Source organism: Colletotrichum karsti (genome assembly GCF_011947395.1).
Source record: "Colletotrichum karsti strain CkLH20 chromosome Unknown Scaffold5, whole genome shotgun sequence".
Classification (NCBI taxonomy): domain Eukaryota; kingdom Fungi; phylum Ascomycota; class Sordariomycetes; order Glomerellales; family Glomerellaceae; genus Colletotrichum; species Colletotrichum karsti.
This window is the reverse complement of record NW_024065905.1, coordinates 1479957-1498780: the sequence shown is the minus strand read 5'-3', so window position 1 is coordinate 1498780 and position 18824 is coordinate 1479957. Positions and strand designations below refer to the sequence as shown.

The following is an 18824-nucleotide window of genomic DNA, read 5'->3' as shown; positions in this document are numbered from 1 at the left end:
GTAAAGCCGACTGAATGCCGAAGGCGCTGAAAAGGCATCACATTATGGTGCTGCGCTAGTGATGTCGGGCCTAGAGGCATGTCCCGAACCATGGCTATGTGAAACCGTTGAACATCCAGCTCATCAACAGTAAGATGGCATGCAGCGAAACGGAATTATGGCTGAAATATTCCTATCACGTCGTGTCTCCTCGCGTCCCACAACGGAGCCGAGTGCTGACCTTGGGACTCCGGACTTAGCCCCGCAAACTCCGGGCGTCTTCCGGTGACCCACCCGGTGCATGCCGATCCGCAGTAAGCCCGAATAATTCGTTCGGCGATGCTGACTGCCGGCCTGAGCTGCATGGTTATCCCCGAAGAACCTGCATTGTTGCGGCATCTTTGACTCTTCTCTTGCATACGACACCAATGATAATTACCGAAACCGACCACGGTGCCCGTTACGTCATGATCGCACAGATCCCCGCATCTCGGCTGCCTTCCACAGAAGCGACTTCAACAATTCAGTCGGTTCTGAGATGTTCCTAAAATCCGGCGCATATTTCCGATTTCCGGGGCATTAGTAAACAATAGTTCCACACAACCGTCTACAGCCGGAACCCCTCCTTCGTCATGGATATAAAACCATCACAGGCAACTTCATCTTTCAAAATTGAGAGCTGCACTCCTTGCGAATCCAATTTCAACTTTGACTTCGAACCAGAGTCCAAATCATCCTGAACCGTAACCAACCGCAAGAAAACACCGCAACCATGTCAAACTTTCTGGCTGCCGCACCCGAGCCTCCCACGGAGCTGGGCAGACTGCGTGTGCTCTCGTCCACCGCCGGAATCCGCGTTTCCCCACTGGCCCTGGGTGCCATGTCAATTGGAGAGGCATGGGCTGAGGCCATGGGTGCGATGAACAAAGAACAGTCGTTCAAGCTCCTCGACGCCTATTTCGAATCAGGAGGAAACTTCATCGATACCGCGAACAATTACCAGGACGAGCAGTCAGAAACATGGATCGGCGACTGGATGGCCGAGAGGGGTAACAGGGATCGCATCGTGATTGCCACGAAGTACACGTCCGACTTCAGGAACCACAAGTACGGCAAGGGTAACACGGCGAATTTCATGGGAAACCACCGCCGAAGTCTCCATCTCAGCGTTGAGGCGTCCCTGAAGAAGTTGCAGACCGATTTCATCGACATCTTATATCTGCACTGGTGGGATCACACGACGTCAATCAAGGAGATCATGGACTCCCTGCATATCCTGGTTGAGCAAGGAAAGGTCCTTTATCTCGGTATCTCTGACACGCCTGCCTGGGTCGTCAGCGCAGCGAATACCTATGCCATCGACCACGGAAAGACGCCCTTCAGTGTGTATCAAGGACGTTGGAGCGTCATGCACCGCGATTTCGAGCGCGATATTCTCCCAATGGCCAAGATGTTCGGCATGGCCTTGTGTCCGTGGGACGTCCTGGGTTCCGGCAAGTTCCAGACGAAGAAGGCCATCGAGGAGCGCAAGAAGACCGGCGAGGGCTTAAGGTCGTTCGTCAGTACGGGAGAGCAGACGGAAATGGAGATCAAGATCAGCGAGGCACTTGCCAAGGTCGCGAGCGAGCATGGCACCGAGAGTGTGACAGCTATTGCCCTGGCCTACGTCCGCAGCAAGGCGCCGAATGTTTTCCCTATTGTGGGAGGCCGAAAGGTCGAGCACTTGAAGGACAACGTCAACGCTCTCAAGATCAAGCTCACAGATGAGCAGATTGAATATTTGGAGAGTGTCAAGCCGTTTGAGATTGGGTTTCCAAGCAACTTCGTAGGTGATGACCCGAACATCACCGGGCACTCTGCGCGTCTGGCTCGCGGTGCTCAAATGTCGTGGCCCAACGCTGGTCGCCAGACTAGTGTGTAGAGCGGAACAGCAGCGTGGGATAGAAGACGCATGTTGTTGTGCAACGTCACACGTAGCGAAGAAATAGACTTTTATTTTCCACTGCATCAGGGCTTTTCTACGGCGTTGAATGTGATATCTCCCGAACAACAGAGCCACCCCCTTGCTCTCGTTCGCTCCGCGGACTACCAGTCTGGGTTGCTTTGGTTCCATTATCAATATACGACGCATAAGCGAGGTAATCACGGTATTCAGGTGCTTCCCTGTCAAAGGTGCTCAACTGGGTTCCCGTCATTGTGCTTGTCGTGGTCTTCTTAGACCTATTCCATGCCGACCCGTTGCCGCTTCCTCTTGCTGCTTCCGTAATGCGAGTAAAGGTCTCTCGAATCCGGCGCATGACCCCGTGACCGGTCCTGGGCTTGTTTCTGATTTCTTCAGGCACTTCCGCGTTGCAGCACGGCATACGCGGCTTGATGCGCCGGATGAAGGCCGTCATCCCCGGCATGCATGCGCAAATAACGCTGAGGTGCATCTCCACCAATGACCATATCGAGAGGTTCTTGAAGTCGACTGCGTAGTCACGGAGTTAAAAATGAGTCTTGATTGGTCTTTTGTGCCTACTCACATGTTGGATTGTGTGTTCCGGCAAACCTGGTCAGAGATGCCAGTCGGATGCAGCTCGACACAGTGACACTGGAGTCGAAGCGTCAGTGATGTGGCTCATAGCATAGTGTCAGCCTGCTGTTGAAGTACTTACAATAGTCCAACCAAGAATATCAAGCTGACCCCGAACTTTTTCCTCTTCGTCCACGAGACATTGATGCTTGATCTTGTCAACAAGACATTGAAGATAGTGCAAGGAAGCCACAAAGTGAAAACTGAATCCCATCCATGCCATACTTACAATTGGGTAACTGGAAGAACGAACAGAGTGAGGTCAATGGCGATGTTGAACGAGCCGTTAGCGAACGCCATGACCGTGATGCTCGCGCACTGTCCCGCGTCAGAAATCCGCCTCTGCCCAATTACTACGACCACTGTCTTGACCAAGAATCACAGCTTGAAAATGACGTCCCGGTTGTCAACATACCTTTCCGTCGTGCAGTCCGTCCCATTGAGTCCAGTTGTATGAGATCGGGGAGCAAAGAAGAATGATGGCAAGAATCTGGCCGATCCCATAGAGTGTGGTGATCACCAGTAATACATAGCATGTTGTGTGAAACCAGCCGGTCGAGAAGAGCCTCAGGTAAAATATGATGATGGACAGCTTTGTCACTGCCACTACAAATGAATAGAATAGCTCTTCAGCGAAGAATATCTTTGGACGCTGGTCAGAATAGGTCGGCATATGATAAAGGAAAACTCACTAAGAGTATTTCCGTGATGTGATCTGGAGAAACCATCCAAATATCTTGTCCAAATCCAATGCTCACAACTGCAAGATTGTAGTCAGTCAGGTGAGCATTCTCTAACCAAGCAAGGCTCATAGGTGGAGAGGATTGTGGGATGGGACTGCACATACGGACTTGCGATGCTATATCCGCGGGGACCAGGACGAGCTGGAGCTTTGTAAGCGGCTTTCGAGATTGTCTCTAAAACTTCGGGAATTCAGAACAAACCATTGCCGCCAAGATTGTCCAGTCATCCCAGCCGAAAGGAAAGGCTGGGTTGAACGCCGGGATCTTGGATATGAACCGAGACGTTACCGCCAGGAATGATAATGAAAACAAAGTCCAAGTAATTGGGGGTTGATCTGTATTGTGGCGGATGGGTGCTCCGCATAGTAGTTTCTGGTATTTCTGGGCCTCTGGCGTTTCCAAGGAGATATTAAAATACTGGATAGCGTAGTCGGCGATGAATCTCAATGTGCTGGTTTCCGCACTTACCAAGAGACTCGGGAATGGTGCAGTTTTGCATGAGACAGTCAGCAATCCCTGCATTGAGACTTTCATTCGTGCAAATGCACGCCGCATCAGTTGGCTGACATGTTGACTTCGCCAGCTCAGCAGTTGTACAGTTAGTCTGAAGGAAGACAATGTTAGCTCTTACACCAGACCAGTATAACGCCACACCTGGTCTTACTGCGCAAGTAGAAAGCGAAATTGCTGGTGGTTGTGTCGCCGCGATGGCGGGATTACTATTAGTCGCTCGTGTTGTTACATTGGGCAGGCCGGCGGCAGACAACGGGACAGAGGCTGAAATGGTTTGGCAGGTCAACCCTGTCAAGACTCCGAAGACTGTCAGTCTCATTGCGTTGCCTAAAAGCGAATGGCGACAACTAGCACAGAGAATGAATGCACCGTCTCAATTGACAAGATGATTAGAAAACACAAAAGACCTGCCATGCCGAGGTCTAGATATGGCTCCACCATCTCCCTTTTAACAGCTTGAAGAGCAGGCTCCTGCTCACGCGGAGACGTATTTGCGGGCAGACACGATCATCCTATTGGACATGGAGGTATTACGACCTGAGACATCGTAGACGCATTCGTTGCCTACGCAGTCGAACTCAAACGCGGACTATCGGGTCGCGTGAGTCAGTAACACAAGATTCAAAGACATATCCGAGAGACCTACCCACTCAGAACTCGGACGACATCGTTTTTATTTTGCAGGCCAATGTTCTTGATCGTAACTAGAAAAGGCCTCGTTTAGAGTACTAAGTGACTGGGAACTGCTAATTTCTAGAAAACTTTACCAATATGCTGACTGCTTTCTAGAAATAAGCAGAAAAAGTCACCTCCAAAGGTCTGCGAAGGTCAGATGAAGCCAAAGAGAAGAAACCTCAAGTCTCCACCTTCACTCGGCCGGAGAAAACCTCTTTCTATGTACATAGTAACTTGATCAAGACGGGTATAACACCCGCTGATGATATGGGGGTTTCCCATGGCATAGTCTGTTCCGAACTTTTGAGGTTCATCTAGGCCTCATTAAGCGAGACCAGGAAGACCTTCTTTATCGATTCGGGTATTCGATGCCGAACAGCTGAATCGTGCATCGACGTTGTTCTCAGTAAAGACGCGTGGTAGTCACGTTGACGAAGAATAGCCTCCATCTGCCGAACAAGCAACATCAGATCAATTCGCTGGATCACTGCGACATGACTCAATAAGGTTGGTCGAGGTTCAGCGTTTTGGCGCCTGGAGCTAATCACTTCGCTCTCATTTGAAAGGATCTTTCCATGTAGTGCCTATAGAAATACATCGATCTCCTGATTTTGAGTTCTAGAGTGCAGCAACTCAACGTGGCCAAACCCGACCTTATTCAACGGCACGCTTGATAGGGCAGACTCCTCATGCGGAGTTCCCCGCGATCCCTTCCGACGCTGGGACTATTCTTATCGCAATAATTTAACATCAAATAAGCATGCTCATCTCGTTGCAATGAACCAAGGCTCGTACTGGTTTCACTCACGGGTTAGAGGGTACGTGGGTACGCAATGGTTTGTGAGCACTTGTGAAGGAGTCAAAACCAGATTGTGAGCAAACCAAGCTTGAGTGAATCTCGGGAAAGTCCGTATCTAAGAATGTTTGACGAAATGTGTAATACTTCGCTCTGGCGTACATCAACGAGCCAGGCTTAGCTAAAGGAGCTCGGGTTGGAGCCTTGAGGCGCCAAATGAGTCGGAAATAGACATACGTGTAGTCTCGATGCTTGAACCCCTCGCCGCCTCTTCCCCATTCAATCTCCGGTACATCAGCCTGACTAACATAACCTAACGAACTATGCCCCAAGCGGCCTGTCAACCCTTGACATATGTTTCAAAGCGACATGGTGGTTGTCGTGAGATATTCTTCGAACGTATGCATGGCCAATCTTACAGGCGTTTACGAACACGAATACTACCTACTCATAAACTAAAGACCAAGCTCAAGTGTAAAGAATGACTAAGGTCTGCCGTGCTCAGACAGAGTACAGATATAGAAGCTATACAGAAAGTCTAGTGTTCAGAGGTTGATGGACAATCGCTAAAATGGAACGGAGAAATATGAGTCAAGTGGGTTGTCTATTGCTATTGTAAGTGCTAGCTTGTTCTTCTGAGGACAAATTTCTGCCTTGAAGAGTGTTGTGAAAACCCTGTTCACTTTTCATTCCATCCACAGTGTCCTTAGAGATCAGTTGATGCTACCCTACTGGACGTTGATGCAGACCTTTCCGACATGAGAGCCGGTGGAGAGGTAGTCGAATGCAGCAATGATCTCATCCCGCCCGAAACCAAATTCCTTCTCGACAGGCACTCTCAAGCCCCGAGCAACTACGTAACGGGTGACCTCCTCCAGGTGCTGTCTAGATCCGACCATAATGCCACGGACAACTGCTCCCTTCGACAAAGCCAAGGCAGCGACATCGGGCATCTGGTCCTGGGGGCATGAGGCAAGGAAGCCAATGACAGCGATGGAACCTCCGTAGGCAACGGCATTGATGCTCTGGGCAATGGTTCCGGCACCGCCGTTTTCGAAGATGAAGTCGGCACCATGACCCTTGGTGATTCTGAGAACTTCCTTCGACCAGTCGGGGGTCGTCTTGTAGTTGATGAGATGGTCCGCACCATAGGTCTCTTGGGCATACTTGAGCTTCGAGTCGGAAGAGGACGTGATGATCGTGGTCGCTCCGGCTGCCTTGGCAAGCATGAGTCCGGTAATCGAAACACCGCCGGTTCCTTATATCGAAATTAGATACTTGACTGTTTTCAAACTCCACAGCATCACTTACCAAGGAAAAGAACGGTTTGACCAGGCTTCAGCGGGGTGTTCCCGTACAGGGAGTTCCAAGCCGTTGATCCGGTGCACACCAGAGCCGAAAGCTCGCCGTAGCTCAACTTCGATTCCGAAGGAACTTTGACCAAAGCAGAGCTCGGCAGGACAATAAACTGTCGCAGAGCTCCATCAAAGCAGCCGCCAAGGCTGTGGTTCCAGTCCTTCATGGGTCCGTAGAGCGTGCTGAGGTCAAAAGCTGCGACGACTTTGTCACCCTCGGCGAAGCCGTCCACCTGTTGGCCAACCTTGACGACATCGCCTGAAAGATCGGAGCAAGGGATGACATTGTCCTTGACCGGGAAAGGATATTTGCCAGTCGCCACGGCGAAGTCGCGGAAGTTGAGTGCGACGTTCCGAATCCGAATGAGGACCTCGTAAGACGAAGGAGAAGGCACGGACTCCGTGCCGACCTTGAGATCCTGAACAGAGGTGCGCTGAGGCAGACGGTATACTTGCTGAGTGGCCATGATTGAAGATAGCGGTGGCTGTTGGTGAGGATAAGATGCGGTTGTTGTGTGGAAGATGTCGGTTCTCAGCGTATGGTTCAGCTACCTCAAGTTCGAAGGGGTCGACACTATTTGAACTCCAGACTTCTCAGGTCAATAGTACGCATCGTCATCGCTGATTTATCAGCACCCGGTGGGAGTTGGGCAAAATGCCTAGATCAATAGGAAATCGTGAAGCCTGTGAAGCATTTATCAGCAGCAAAATGACTCGATGATTCAACCGTCTTGATTACAGATGTTAGTAGATCTCATCGGGCCGATCCGCATATGGCCGAGAATATCAACGAGCATAGTTGACGTCACTGTGAGATGTGTGGTTACTTTCTGATCGATTACATATTGTCGACGGTCTTCGAGGCTCTGCGGACGTTCAGTTGGCGGCCTTGCCCGATTAGGGCCTCCGCAGCATCCTTGTCTAAGTCAAAGCACCGACATGTTACTTGAAACTGGCGGTTTTGCCTAGTAATTAAAGAATTTTGACAAAATCGGTCGCACAGTCAAACAGGTTTTCCTTGCGGCTTCTGGATTTTTCGTAACATATCTCCCTCGTCTCTTATTGATGACGAAAGACTTTCTTCCATTTGACTCCACGGTGAAGTCCGAAGGGACGCTGGATGGCGTGGGTCTGATCAGAAACTTATGCGGCGGGGAATTTTCAGCATTGAAAGTGTAAGCGCAAGCGCAAGCGCACCACACCAACCTCAGTTATGCAACAAGAAGAGACACTTAGAAAATCGAGTCAATTAAGCCACCAATGATCAAATAGGACATATTTTGTCTGCTCTCTTGAGTTCGTGCGTCTTAAATGTGTGATCATTCGACGGTGGACAGTGCTGCAGTCCCTTCAGGCTTTGTTAGCTACTTTTAACTGTTGAGTGATGCCCCAAGCCTGTGTAACAACTTTGTGGTAAAATTCGTAAACTAAAAGAGTATTTTTTTCATGGAGTACTCTGAGCATTTCAAGTGTAGTCAGCCCTGACTTGCTCTTTCTCCAGGGGAGATCCGGTTGGGACAGGACGATGCAAATAGGACATCATACTGATTCTAGTCTTCATGCCAACCAAATGAATTCAACATGAACATAGGTAAGATTTTCTAGGCTTGATTTAAAGAGTCATATTTCATTAATCGTTGCGGGACATGAACTAGTGAGTAAGGTATAAAGACTTGAAGATACCAATGGAAACTGCTGATTCCATATGGGAAAGCCAAAACTAATGGAGTTGAAGGTCTGTTGAAGGTCTTGTTCACACGGGAACATTCGATTATGACGTGTTATTCAGCCCTTGAAGAGCACTAGGAGCCCCATAATCCAGGCGACAACTTGAAGTTGTTGTCTAGTTAGGAGAGGGGATCTGATAAACAGAAAGGCGGTCCCTAGCACCGCAAATCTTGGTAGAGTCGCCAGTGCACTTCATGTAGCAATCGCCTGAGGGGGCGACAGCACCGCCGAGTTGGTTGCCGCAGAAGCACTCTCTGCTGTACTCCAGACCAAAGTACTGGAAGTTCTTGGCGCCACACAGGCTGGCACACTTATTGGGAGTCATACCGGTGTCGTCGGCGAAGTGGTCATCGGCCAGAGCACGGCTGCTGACGTTGTCGACGTTGCACTGCAAGTACTGGTAGTTGCCGGCAGTGTTGCTAGTGGTGTCAGCAGGAGCTGTGGTCGTCGACTTGTAGAGGTTGAGACGGTTCTCGGCGCCGCAGAGAGTGGTGCCGTCTCCCCAGCAAGGAGTGTTGCAGTCCGTCTCCGGGGCAGAGGCGGACTGGAGATCCACAGAGAAGTCGTTGGCGCAGTAGCACTCCCGGCCGTTCTCAACACCAAAGTACTTGTAGTTGCTGCAGAAGCTGGCGCACTTGGTAGCAGTCATGTCGTCGGCAGCAAGGCGATCTCCGGTCTCAAGGAAGCGAAGGCTCTGGGTATCCTTGACGCATTGCATGTAGGTAGCCCCAGTGACAGTTGCGGTCGTAGGAGTCTTCATGGCGTAGATGCTGAGACGGCCGCCTTCGCCGCAGAAGCTCTTGATGTCGCCGGTGCAGGGCTTGGTGCAATCGGACTCCGGGGCCCAGTGACCGCCGCGGATGTAGTTGCCACACCAGCACTCCCGGCCCCATTCGAGGCCGGCAAAGTTGTATCCCTTTCCTGCGCAGGTGCTGACGCAGTCGTAGGGTCTCAGAGTGTCGGAAGAATAGTCGAAGCCGCTCAAGGCACGGCCGCCGTCGCCCTCGGTGTGGCATCCCTGGTAGAACATGTTGTGCTCCGCCAGATTCTTTGTCGAGGGAGCGATGTAACCATCGAGAGTGTAGAGGTTGAGACGATCTCCAGCGCCGCAAGGTTGGTTGGAGTTTCCGCTGCATTGCATGTTGCACTCGGAAGCATCCACCTTCGTCGCGCTGGAAGTGAGGACGTTGCCGCAGTAGCACTCTCTTCCATACTCAACGCCAAAGTACTTGTAGTCTTTGCAGAACTCGGCGCAGACTTCTTTCGTCATGGAGTCAGAAGAGGTACCGCTGTCCTTCAGAGCGCGTCCATGGTCGCGGGGAGGCTCGTGGTAGCAATCGCCTCCGGAGAAGGCTGGAGTACGACGCTGAACTGCGACGGCAGAAACAAGAGGTGCCATCAACGGCAGTGCCATGAGACCGAAGCGGGTGAAGGAAGTGATAGACATCGTGACTTAGCTGGTCAGGATCGAACTGATTTGTAAGGTAGAGCGAAGAAGTGAGGAAGGAGTTGATGATGCAATGAAGCCTGCTGTTAAAATCACATCTATGCCGGGTGAATCATTCATCTTATATAACTCCTACGTGGTTGGGACCTTGAAGTCTGTTTCTGTATACTACTTATGGTAACTTGCAACTTGCTTAGGCAACGGACGCTACTCGGGAACTACTCTAACAGCCTACTGGCATCTCTTCAGCCTCACTTAGAACGGCAGAAGACAGAAGTCACTTGATTCCGCAAGATTGATGCTCAGCGTCTTACTGGTGGTTCCGGTTGTTTGGTTTGGCAGCCGTAGTCCTGCGGTAATCATGGTGGTTGACAGTTGCTAGCTCCAGCTGGCTTGACGCCACGATGTGAGCTATTCCGCTTCAGGGTCAAGGAATGAGGGGTTCGTTGCTTTAAAGAGAAAAGCCGAATCGCACGAACTCTTCTGGTCTCAGCCTAACGCCTCGTAATTTCCACGTGCTGAACCTAACAAAGACTGGTACGCAGGCCTCATCGCTTATTTTCCAGCTACCCATGTCTCGGGTGATCTAGCTCACGACCGGTAAATCGAGCCCAAACAATATGGAGCTTAGCTGACAGATTGATGGCTTGTTTCTGAGCAACTTCCTCGTGGCAGCATATCTAGACTTGTTTCGGCACTCCCCAGCACGGTCTGGACCGTTGCTTTTCTTCGTGGAAGATGTCGGTGAGGTTGGAGAGAACGCCAAGCGCTCAGCTTTCAACGTCCGTAACGTCCGCTAGTTGCTGCTTTGCGACGGCGTGAAGTTATCGTTGCCATGTGCCCCCGGTAGCGAGATTCCAGACAGCTATCTGCAAGGTTGGCAACCGTCAAACTGGTACACCGCTACACCACCGCCGGGATTAATGAACTCTGTTCGGAGGACCCGCCTTTATGTTCTTAAGCTTAATTTCCGACCATATTCAAGAATGCTTAGCCTGAGGCTGTTTAGGCTGGCACTTGTTCTCCAGACTGTACTCAGATGGCTCGTGGGACCCTGAACTGTGTTCCGTACCATGAACGCCGGATCGCTTAATCGAGTGACTGGGAACACAGACAGACGCCAAACCCGCGACATTGATCTCGGCTTGTGTTTCGAGGCGGACCGCGACATTCAATTGGCTTGTATACGCCGTTAACCAAGGGGCTGTTCTCCAACTATTGCTACATGTCTTCAGTGAGAGTAGCTGTAGTTCGTGCATGGCTGCAAGGATATTGCCAGATCGAGTGGTTCGGTTCGTGAGATGAACCATTCCTCATGATGCACATGAGGGCCAAGAACCCAGACTCAGTTAGCCAGTAGTGAGTCAACTGCAAGTCTGGATTCGGTAACAAACACCTCTGGTATCAATGATCTTCAGACAACACTGAACAGATTTCTCGCATTACCTTCCTTGAACTTCGTCATCACGACATCTAACTGATCTGGTAAAACCGGGCTTTTAACTCTTTTCTGTTCTCTTGAAAGTAAACATTCGATTCATTCACGTCATCTTGTGCTGCAATGGCGTGTTTGCACAGGCGGTAATGCGGCCAAGGCAGAATCTCGGTTTCGCGATGACAAACATTTTCGGAATTACTGCAAAACAACCTGCCAACCGGCTCTTATGACCACTGCTTGCTGACTTTATGATCCCAAAGAAGGTAATGTTACGCGCCCTTCATCCACTTCGGCTGTTGATTCTGGGGTTTACCCCGCAACTTGCCTTAATGGGGAAGAACACATCGTGGGGATATGCAACATCGTCATCCACCCACACAGGAGACGGTGTAGATCTTGTTTTCCAGTCAATGTTTTTCCGAATGCTCCCATGCAGAATTTTCTTATTTTGTGGATTCGAACCGCTCTAATGGCTTCTCTACCGAGTACCGACATTCCCCGGAATCTGGAGTGAGGAAGAAGTCGCCATAGTTATTACAAGAGTTGGATTAACATCCTGCTTATGGTAATTGCATCCACCTCGCCTCATAATTAAACGCGTATTGGGCAATTGTAGGAGCCTTTTGAGTCACTTGCTGAGAGGCTACGTAGTATGCGAGTGAATATAAATATTGTGGAAGTCTGAAGTCCTCATTGCAGAGACAGCACAGCGTAGTCTTCACGGTAAACGCACTTGTCTTGATTTCGAAATGGCGAGTTCTGTTTTGCGTGCCCTCCTTGGGACTCTATTACTCTTGTTCCCGGTTCTGTCGTTGGCACAAGATGCCAAATGCGAATCGTCTCGATATGAGAACAAACCCCGAGTCTTCGTTCTTACCGACATGAGCAATGAACCAGACGACCAAATGAGTCTGGTTCGTTTCCTAACTTACGCCAACGAATTCGACATCCGAGGTATTGCGGCTACCACCTCCACTTGGCTTCGCAATCGCACCGACCCCGAGACGATCCGCGAGGTTATTAGCGATGGATACGGCAACGTCGTGGACAACCTGAGTGCCAATGCTCCGTCGTATGCGCCGTACCCCTCGACCGAGGATATTCTGAGCAAGATAACATCTGCTCATCCGGTTTACGGGCTGGAGGCGCTCAAGGCCAACAACCTGAGTGATGCCGCTACCGCACTCATCACAGCAACCGACGAGTCTGAAAGCCCTCTCTGGGTTTCCGTTTGGGGCGGCGCTGCCGTCTTGGCCGAGGCTCTTCAGCATGTTTCAGAGTCTCGTGACGTTGATGCTGTCCACACTTTTGTTGGCAAACTTCGAGTCTATTCTATTTCGGACCAGGACGATGCAGGATCTTGGATTCGGTTCCATTACCCGGAGCTGTCATACATCGTCTCGCTGCACGGCTGGAACGAGTACACCCAGCCGACTTGGATCGGAATCTCTGGCGAGGAGTACAGACACTTCGATGAAGGCGGCCCAGACTCCAACATTGTTTCCAACGACTGGTTGGAGCAACACATCCGCATTGGTCCTCTTGGGGCTCACTACCTCAACTGGTCTTTCATCATGGAGGGCGATACTCCCGCGTTCCTGACTCTTGTCCAGAACGGCCTCGGAGATATCGACAACCCGCAATGGGGCAGCTGGGGCGGACGCTATGTGCCTGTCGATGCACCCACTGCTGCTTTCCGCAAGGTTTACTCTGACACTGCGGATTACGTTGAGGGTGCCAATGGCAAGGCTTTCCTCAGCAGGTTCGCGACCATTTGGCGATGGAGAGAAGCCTACCAGTTCGACTTCGCCGCGCGTATGCAGTGGACCATCAACAGCAACTTCGACGAGAACAACCACGAGCCGATTGCCGTTGTCAACGGGTCTTGCGGGCCGGCGGCTTGGGAGATATCCTACAAGCTTGGTGACGAGATTGTGTTTGACGCCTCTGAAAGCTGGGATCCGGACGACGACGACCTCAGCTTCGATTGGTACCACTACCGTGAGGCAGGTGGCCGCGGTTTGGAGGGCTTCGAAATCCCGCTCATCAGCAAAGATCTCAACATCACAAGCTTGAACGATGCTGGAAGTGCAGTTAAAGTGGTCCCTCAACGCAACACGGTAGGAAAACTGCAGCTTAACCGTGGACAGACACGTTTGTGCTAATCAACTTTCTCGCAGACAATGCATCTGATTCTGTCGGTTCACGACAACGGCGATCTGCCCTTGGTTACTTACAGAAGACTCATTCTCCAGCCAGTTTGAGAATATGGCCGCACGGGCGTTGCTTGCTTCATCGGGTATTGCTGAAGATTGCATGTGGTGTATGAAAGCCGACCGAAGGAGAATCAAGGATAATAGCTAAATATTCATAACAAAAGCCACATTGAAATCAGATTCCTAGATGTGGCTACATGTAAGCTGATATGAGAGATGGCTGACATCTCAGACCAACGTGTCAGAGTCTCATTTCTTTAAAGCATGCGAACGTTTCTTGGTGTCACAGGCTCCTGGTGCCTTTTAGTGTTGTCGGTCTCTGGCGATTTCGAGGGAATGGTCAGTAAGTGTCAAATCACCGGGGCTTACATCGTGCTAGGTAGAGCGAGACAGTATGTAGTTGGAGTAACGACATTTCCAGCAAAAATGGGTGGAGCGATGAAGCATTAAGAGGAAACCCACTCTAGGCTCTGCCGGCCAATTCGTGCATTAACGACTACGCACTTGATGCCGTAGTCACGGTGGTTCCAATTAGGCGCAGAATACGCGAGGATGATGGTACATGAGCAAAAAGGAATATCGTCAAGGACAGGATTCGAACCTGCGCGACCGAAGCCACTGCCTGAACAACCAAGACACTGATCAGAGATCAGGATCCATAGCAGGGCAGCCCATTAACCACTCTGGCACCTTGACAGGTGGGATACTTTCGTCCAGCTGTAGGAGTCTCCATGTCAGGCGTTCACCGCTATTTGCGAGACGCACTGCTGTGGATAGCGCCACTTATCATTATGTTTTATGAGTCACTCTGTTGTGTACTACGCGCTCAAAAGGCAGTTAAGCAAGAAGAGAAACAAATAGAAGATAGAATTAAAGGAAATGCTCGTGACGCTTAAGTTATGTTGTAGCCCTCTATCGTTAAAGATTTAGCAGCGCAAAAGTGAAGCGCGGCTTGTAATCAACTTCAAAAAGCAAAAGACGACGTTGGCCTGATTCGAACAGACGCTCCCGAAGGAACAAGATTTCTAGTCTTGCGCATTAGACCACTCTGCCACAACGCCGGATGATCCTTGTTGCTGATCGCAACCTGGAGTGGGTATGACGATCCTGGGCCAAATGCTCTACTCAATCCCAAGCCACTGTCTGACCCACTGTTCCGGCGAGACCCCGGCGAAGTTAAGACCGTGAGCTTCTAGATGAACGGGGTCATATCAGCTTTGCTGTTGTCGGGATCAAATTGGAAGCAATAGCATGACTAAAGGCGAGGTTACATGCATTGTGTCAAGTTGCCGTCGGGTGTTCAATCGAGTCAACCTTCTGTAATATCACGACTTCGATCACGAAAGAACCAAATTTTCCCATAGTATGTAAACTAAGCCATCACCAATTACTTGATTATCATATTGATTTGTGAACGTTGAATTACGCATAGAAGCGACTGAGGCAATGCCAGGTTAGCGCCCTCCGCGGACAGCGGTACGATTACCTTGGCTGCTGACGTGCCAAGGGCAGCTGAGCAAATAGCGTCGGACTTGATTCGCAACACATGCGAGTGCGAGATTGTGCAGCGGGAAGCTGTTGGGACTGTGGCTGAGCCTTTTCATTTTCCACATATATACCTTAAATTGTTCGATTCGATTCTGTTGGTATGTCCATGTTTATTTCAACTTGTTGGTACACCAGAATTTCAGTTTTGAACCCGAACTAGTCGTCGTTTAGTTTCATTGCTTCTGGCTCATACAGTTGACATCGGGTGTTTTAATCAACTCGACCTTAATAACTCTCTATTGCTGTATCATCATCGTCTCTGCTGGGTTCTACTGTCAGCCACCAGAATGAGCTCCAACTTCACCAAAGAGGGCAAAGATTTATGGACCAAAGCAACATCAGGTGTCGTACAGCAGCTCGTACGGGAGAGAGACAAGACCTTTACGAGAACCAGCGGGACCATCACGAAAAGAGACGACATAGTTGACGATCTTGTCAGAGCTTCTGCTTCAGGCGTTGGCTTCTTTTCGGAAGTTGCGCATTACCGGCAAAATAAGAAGGATTCGACGGTCGCAAAGGACGACGAGACTTCCCACCCCGAAACGGAGGAGCCAAACTCTCAACGTGTGCACGACGCGATTTGGGAGCTCGACGATGCCGAGCAGCGTATCACGACACAGGATGTCGCAGATGAGGCGGGCTTAAAGCCTTCGAAGGACTCTGGTGATCTCGCCACGGCGTTTCTCAAGAGAAATCAAGCCGATCCTGACAAAGGCCATGCCAACAGTGGAGAACTCGCCCTGCCGGTGGTGTTGCCTCAAAGGCGCCCGAAAACGCGAGTGCGAGGGTTTGTAAGAGCCTACCCACCAATCCTAGCAGATGCGGGAATCGACGAGAAGACGTTTCTTGATTTTATCGACACTTTCAACAAGTCTCTGGTGCCAAATCCGTATCTCTATGCCATCAATCTGGCCGGCTTGGCAGACCTGATCTCACCCGACCCTGCTTTGACAGCCTTCGGGATCGTTCTCGGCGTGGCAGTCGAAGGCATCATGGAAGCCCAAAGCCGCTTCAAATCGAATACCTTCCTGGACCGCGTCAATGAAGACTTCTTTGCTCCCCATGGGCTTGTCTGCTTTGTCGCGACATGGAAACCGGACACCAGCGAAAGCGAGGTTGCGGTCGGTTTCGATGGCAAGACATCTACTTCAGGTTCTGAATCGGAGCTGCCTCGGGATAAGACAGAGACACCGGATGAGAAAAGACCAGAAAAGGACCAGTTCAAGAATATCCAACAGAAGTTCGCACGAAGAATGAAGGCACATAACGGGGCATTTGGGTGGTCACAGCCAGCACCGCTTGTCTTTCCAGCGTCGTTGGAGAAGTTAAAGAATAGTCAGGGTAAAGTGGACGAAAAGAAGAAGAATGCTCTGGATCGAGCCGAGATATGGCTCGATGGATATTTGGACAAGCGATCTCAGGTTGACTGGATCGATGGAAACCCCGATCATTTGATCGCCAGCTCAATACCCAGGCCGGGCTTCAAGTCGCGATATGCCGACCCATCACATCCGGCTGCAAGCGGTGACATCGTAGCCTTGGTGACTGGCGGCACCTGGCAGTATAAGCGGAAAGAAATGACCTCGAAGAAGGATGAAGGGGGTAAACACCCGGCCCAGCTTCATGTTGAAGAAACAAGCAAGTCAGATGACGCAAATGGAGTGAAGAGGAAGGCCGACGATGACAGTGAGAACGCACGAGATACTCGAAATGGCGATGAGGGTACAGCTCCAGGATTGGAAGAAGGAACACAAACAGGGCAGCAAGAGGAGAGTTTCGGCAAAGTAACCACTGATGATGACGAGCAAAACCCCTTCGGCCCACTTACTAAAGCGGAGGCAAAGGCCCAGCTCAAAGAGAAGATGAAGGAAGAGAGGAGGGCAGAGGAAATCCAGAGAAAGCTGAAGGAGAAGGAGGCTAAAGAGCTAAAGAAGCAGCAGAAAAGAACCAAAGAGGAAGAGAAAAAGAAGCTTAAGGAAGAGAAGAAAACTATCAAAGATCAGAGACAGGGAGGAATTACAGAAGGGAAGAACCCCCGCGATATCATAAGGAGTCTATTCCAAAATGTAAGTCAGAGAAACCTCAATGGGAAGCCTTTGCTAACATGGCTCTTAGGACGTACTATACCTCATTATCATGAGCTTGCCCCAGAACAAGGACGTGATCGACGTCCCCAACACGACAGGATAGACTCAACTTACAAGGAGGAGCACGAGACTTGAAACGCAATGATGCAGATACGATGGAGGCGGGAAGACCGTTATCCGATTGAGGTACATCCAGGTTGTATGGGAATCAATAGACTCAATAAACATAACTAGACATCAGTGTAAAGAATGATACCAGGAATCTCAGACTGGTATTCCGACCAAGCCCATGCCGCACCAGGCCAATAGTTGAACCAGGTCGACATCTTCCCCGCATCTTCATCAGGGAAAGTGGTCTCGTCTGCTTCACGCTCTTCTGTGAGCTTCGCTGGCAACGACCAGGCCAGGAAGTGATCTCTACGTGGTCCTGGTGGAAACGTCCTACAACCGACAGTCAAAACAAGTCCGTGGCTAGCCTGAAGAGTGCATACTCACATGGCATTGCCCAGAATTCCATGGCAGATACAAGGATCCTTTCGCAACAAACCAAACCTCCATATCGCCTGTCTTCCAAGATCAATAGCATGATCTATGCGATCTTGCATTCCGGGGAAAAGGCGCCGTATACTCAAAAGCGATGCCACGAAGCCGGGTGCCCATGACAAAACTGGACAAGTCCTTCATAGCGGATATCGTCGTCATCTTTGGTGGTCCAGTTGCCGTCCTCACGCTGCAAGCTGAGTAACCGATCAAGGGAAGCTACTGCCATAGAATTTCCAGCAAGCTTTGGATCTGTCAGTAAGATCTGTGTCAAGATGCCGATGTCGCCGTGTACAGCTCCGATGTATCGCTTTCCCCGCCAGACCCACCCGGGCCCGGCGCCGAGCACCTTCTCCATCATCCGGGCTTTGATTGTTGTCAACGAACGGGCAGCTTCGGGTCTCTGATTGCTGTTAGTCCGAGTTATGATGTAAGACTAACCAACATACCCATGATTCGACCGCGCGAATGATGTACAGCAACCCGGCGTAACCAAAGAGGAGCTCATGGGGGTGATCCTCCTCATTCGCCAACCGGTCCATCTCTTCGCAAAACCTGGATGCGTTGGCTCCATCCATCATAGTCTTGACGGCCCAGTACCCGGCACTTTCACATGCCAACCCACAAGGCGCTGAATCGCCTCCTGTACGTTCCGCGTCCATGTAAAGCTGGGCCCAATGACCTGAGGATTGGTCTTGAATCCTCATGGACGGATATTTGACGCCCAGTTTCAAGAAGAGGTAGGCGAGGGACGTAGGCCCCCGAAATAGACCTCGACATTGCGCAGGAGAGTATGCAGCCAGTGGAGGAGTTTCGGCAATGATACGCTCCAGAGCTTGTTGGACGAGGACGTCTAGATCGCCTGAGAAGGTGAGGTAATCGTTCGGATTATTCACATTCTGGATAAACCGCGATTCAATTGGAACTGGAATGTTTCCAGCCATGATAGTGACTAGACGAGCCGTTGTTCCAACTGCACGGGATCAAATCGTACAGTAATGGTGGTGTTTCAATTCGCTGACAGCTCAAGTGCGGGGAAGTCGAGAGGAACTTTCGCGCCGATGATGGATTCACAGGTCAATTCAACGCAGGCTTATTCATCAGGTTTTCGCCCTTCTTATCGTATTCAGCCATGATCGACCTGTCGCTCGTTATCTTTCAGATGGAGTGGTATTGACAACACG

General features: G+C 50.6%; 7 protein-coding genes across 7 annotated transcripts; 3 read left to right on the top strand and 4 right to left on the bottom strand.

Moving 5' to 3' along the window:
* Window positions 1–751: 751 nt before the first annotated feature.
* CkaCkLH20_02459 (aryl-alcohol dehydrogenase) lies at window positions 752–1900 on the top strand (the record flags this gene model as incomplete). The annotated part of the gene is made up of 1 exon (XM_038885178.1): window positions 752–1900. The coding sequence occupies one exon, from the start codon at window positions 752–754 to the stop codon at window positions 1898–1900; it is 1149 nt and encodes a 382-aa protein (XP_038749966.1).
* Window positions 1901–1997: 97 nt separating this feature from the next.
* CkaCkLH20_02458 (CFEM domain-containing protein) lies at window positions 1998–2854 on the bottom strand (the record flags this gene model as incomplete). The annotated part of the gene is made up of 4 exons (XM_038885177.1): window positions 1998–2449; window positions 2505–2572; window positions 2637–2702; window positions 2784–2854. 4 exons carry the CDS (start codon window positions 2852–2854, stop codon window positions 1998–2000), a joined length of 657 nt encoding a protein of 218 aa, XP_038749965.1.
* A 3155-nt stretch (window positions 2855–6009) lies between these two features.
* Window positions 6010–7103, bottom strand: CkaCkLH20_02457 (zinc-containing alcohol; the record flags this gene model as incomplete). Its single annotated transcript, XM_038885176.1, has 2 exons — window positions 6010–6539; window positions 6593–7103. 2 exons carry the CDS (start codon window positions 7101–7103, stop codon window positions 6010–6012), a joined length of 1041 nt encoding a protein of 346 aa, XP_038749964.1.
* A 1376-nt stretch (window positions 7104–8479) lies between these two features.
* CkaCkLH20_02456 (copper radical oxidase) lies at window positions 8480–9811 on the bottom strand (the record flags this gene model as incomplete). The annotated part of the gene is made up of 1 exon (XM_038885175.1): window positions 8480–9811. The coding sequence occupies one exon, from the start codon at window positions 9809–9811 to the stop codon at window positions 8480–8482; it is 1332 nt and encodes a 443-aa protein (XP_038749963.1).
* A 2319-nt stretch (window positions 9812–12130) lies between these two features.
* On the top strand, window positions 12131–13513 carry CkaCkLH20_02455 (uncharacterized protein; the record flags this gene model as incomplete). Its single annotated transcript, XM_038885174.1, has 2 exons — window positions 12131–13369; window positions 13430–13513. The coding sequence occupies 2 exons, from the start codon at window positions 12131–12133 to the stop codon at window positions 13511–13513; spliced, it is 1323 nt and encodes a 440-aa protein (XP_038749962.1).
* Window positions 13514–15300: 1787 nt separating this feature from the next.
* Window positions 15301–17203, top strand: CkaCkLH20_02454 (FAD binding domain protein; the record flags this gene model as incomplete). The annotated part of the gene is made up of 2 exons (XM_038885173.1): window positions 15301–17079; window positions 17129–17203. The coding sequence occupies 2 exons, from the start codon at window positions 15301–15303 to the stop codon at window positions 17201–17203; spliced, it is 1854 nt and encodes a 617-aa protein (XP_038749961.1).
* A 127-nt stretch (window positions 17204–17330) lies between these two features.
* Window positions 17331–18584, bottom strand: CkaCkLH20_02453 (LanC-like protein; the record flags this gene model as incomplete). The annotated part of the gene is made up of 3 exons (XM_038885172.1): window positions 17331–17517; window positions 17769–18043; window positions 18090–18584. 3 exons carry the CDS (start codon window positions 18582–18584, stop codon window positions 17331–17333), a joined length of 957 nt encoding a protein of 318 aa, XP_038749960.1.
* Between the last annotated feature and the right edge of the window lie 240 nt (window positions 18585–18824).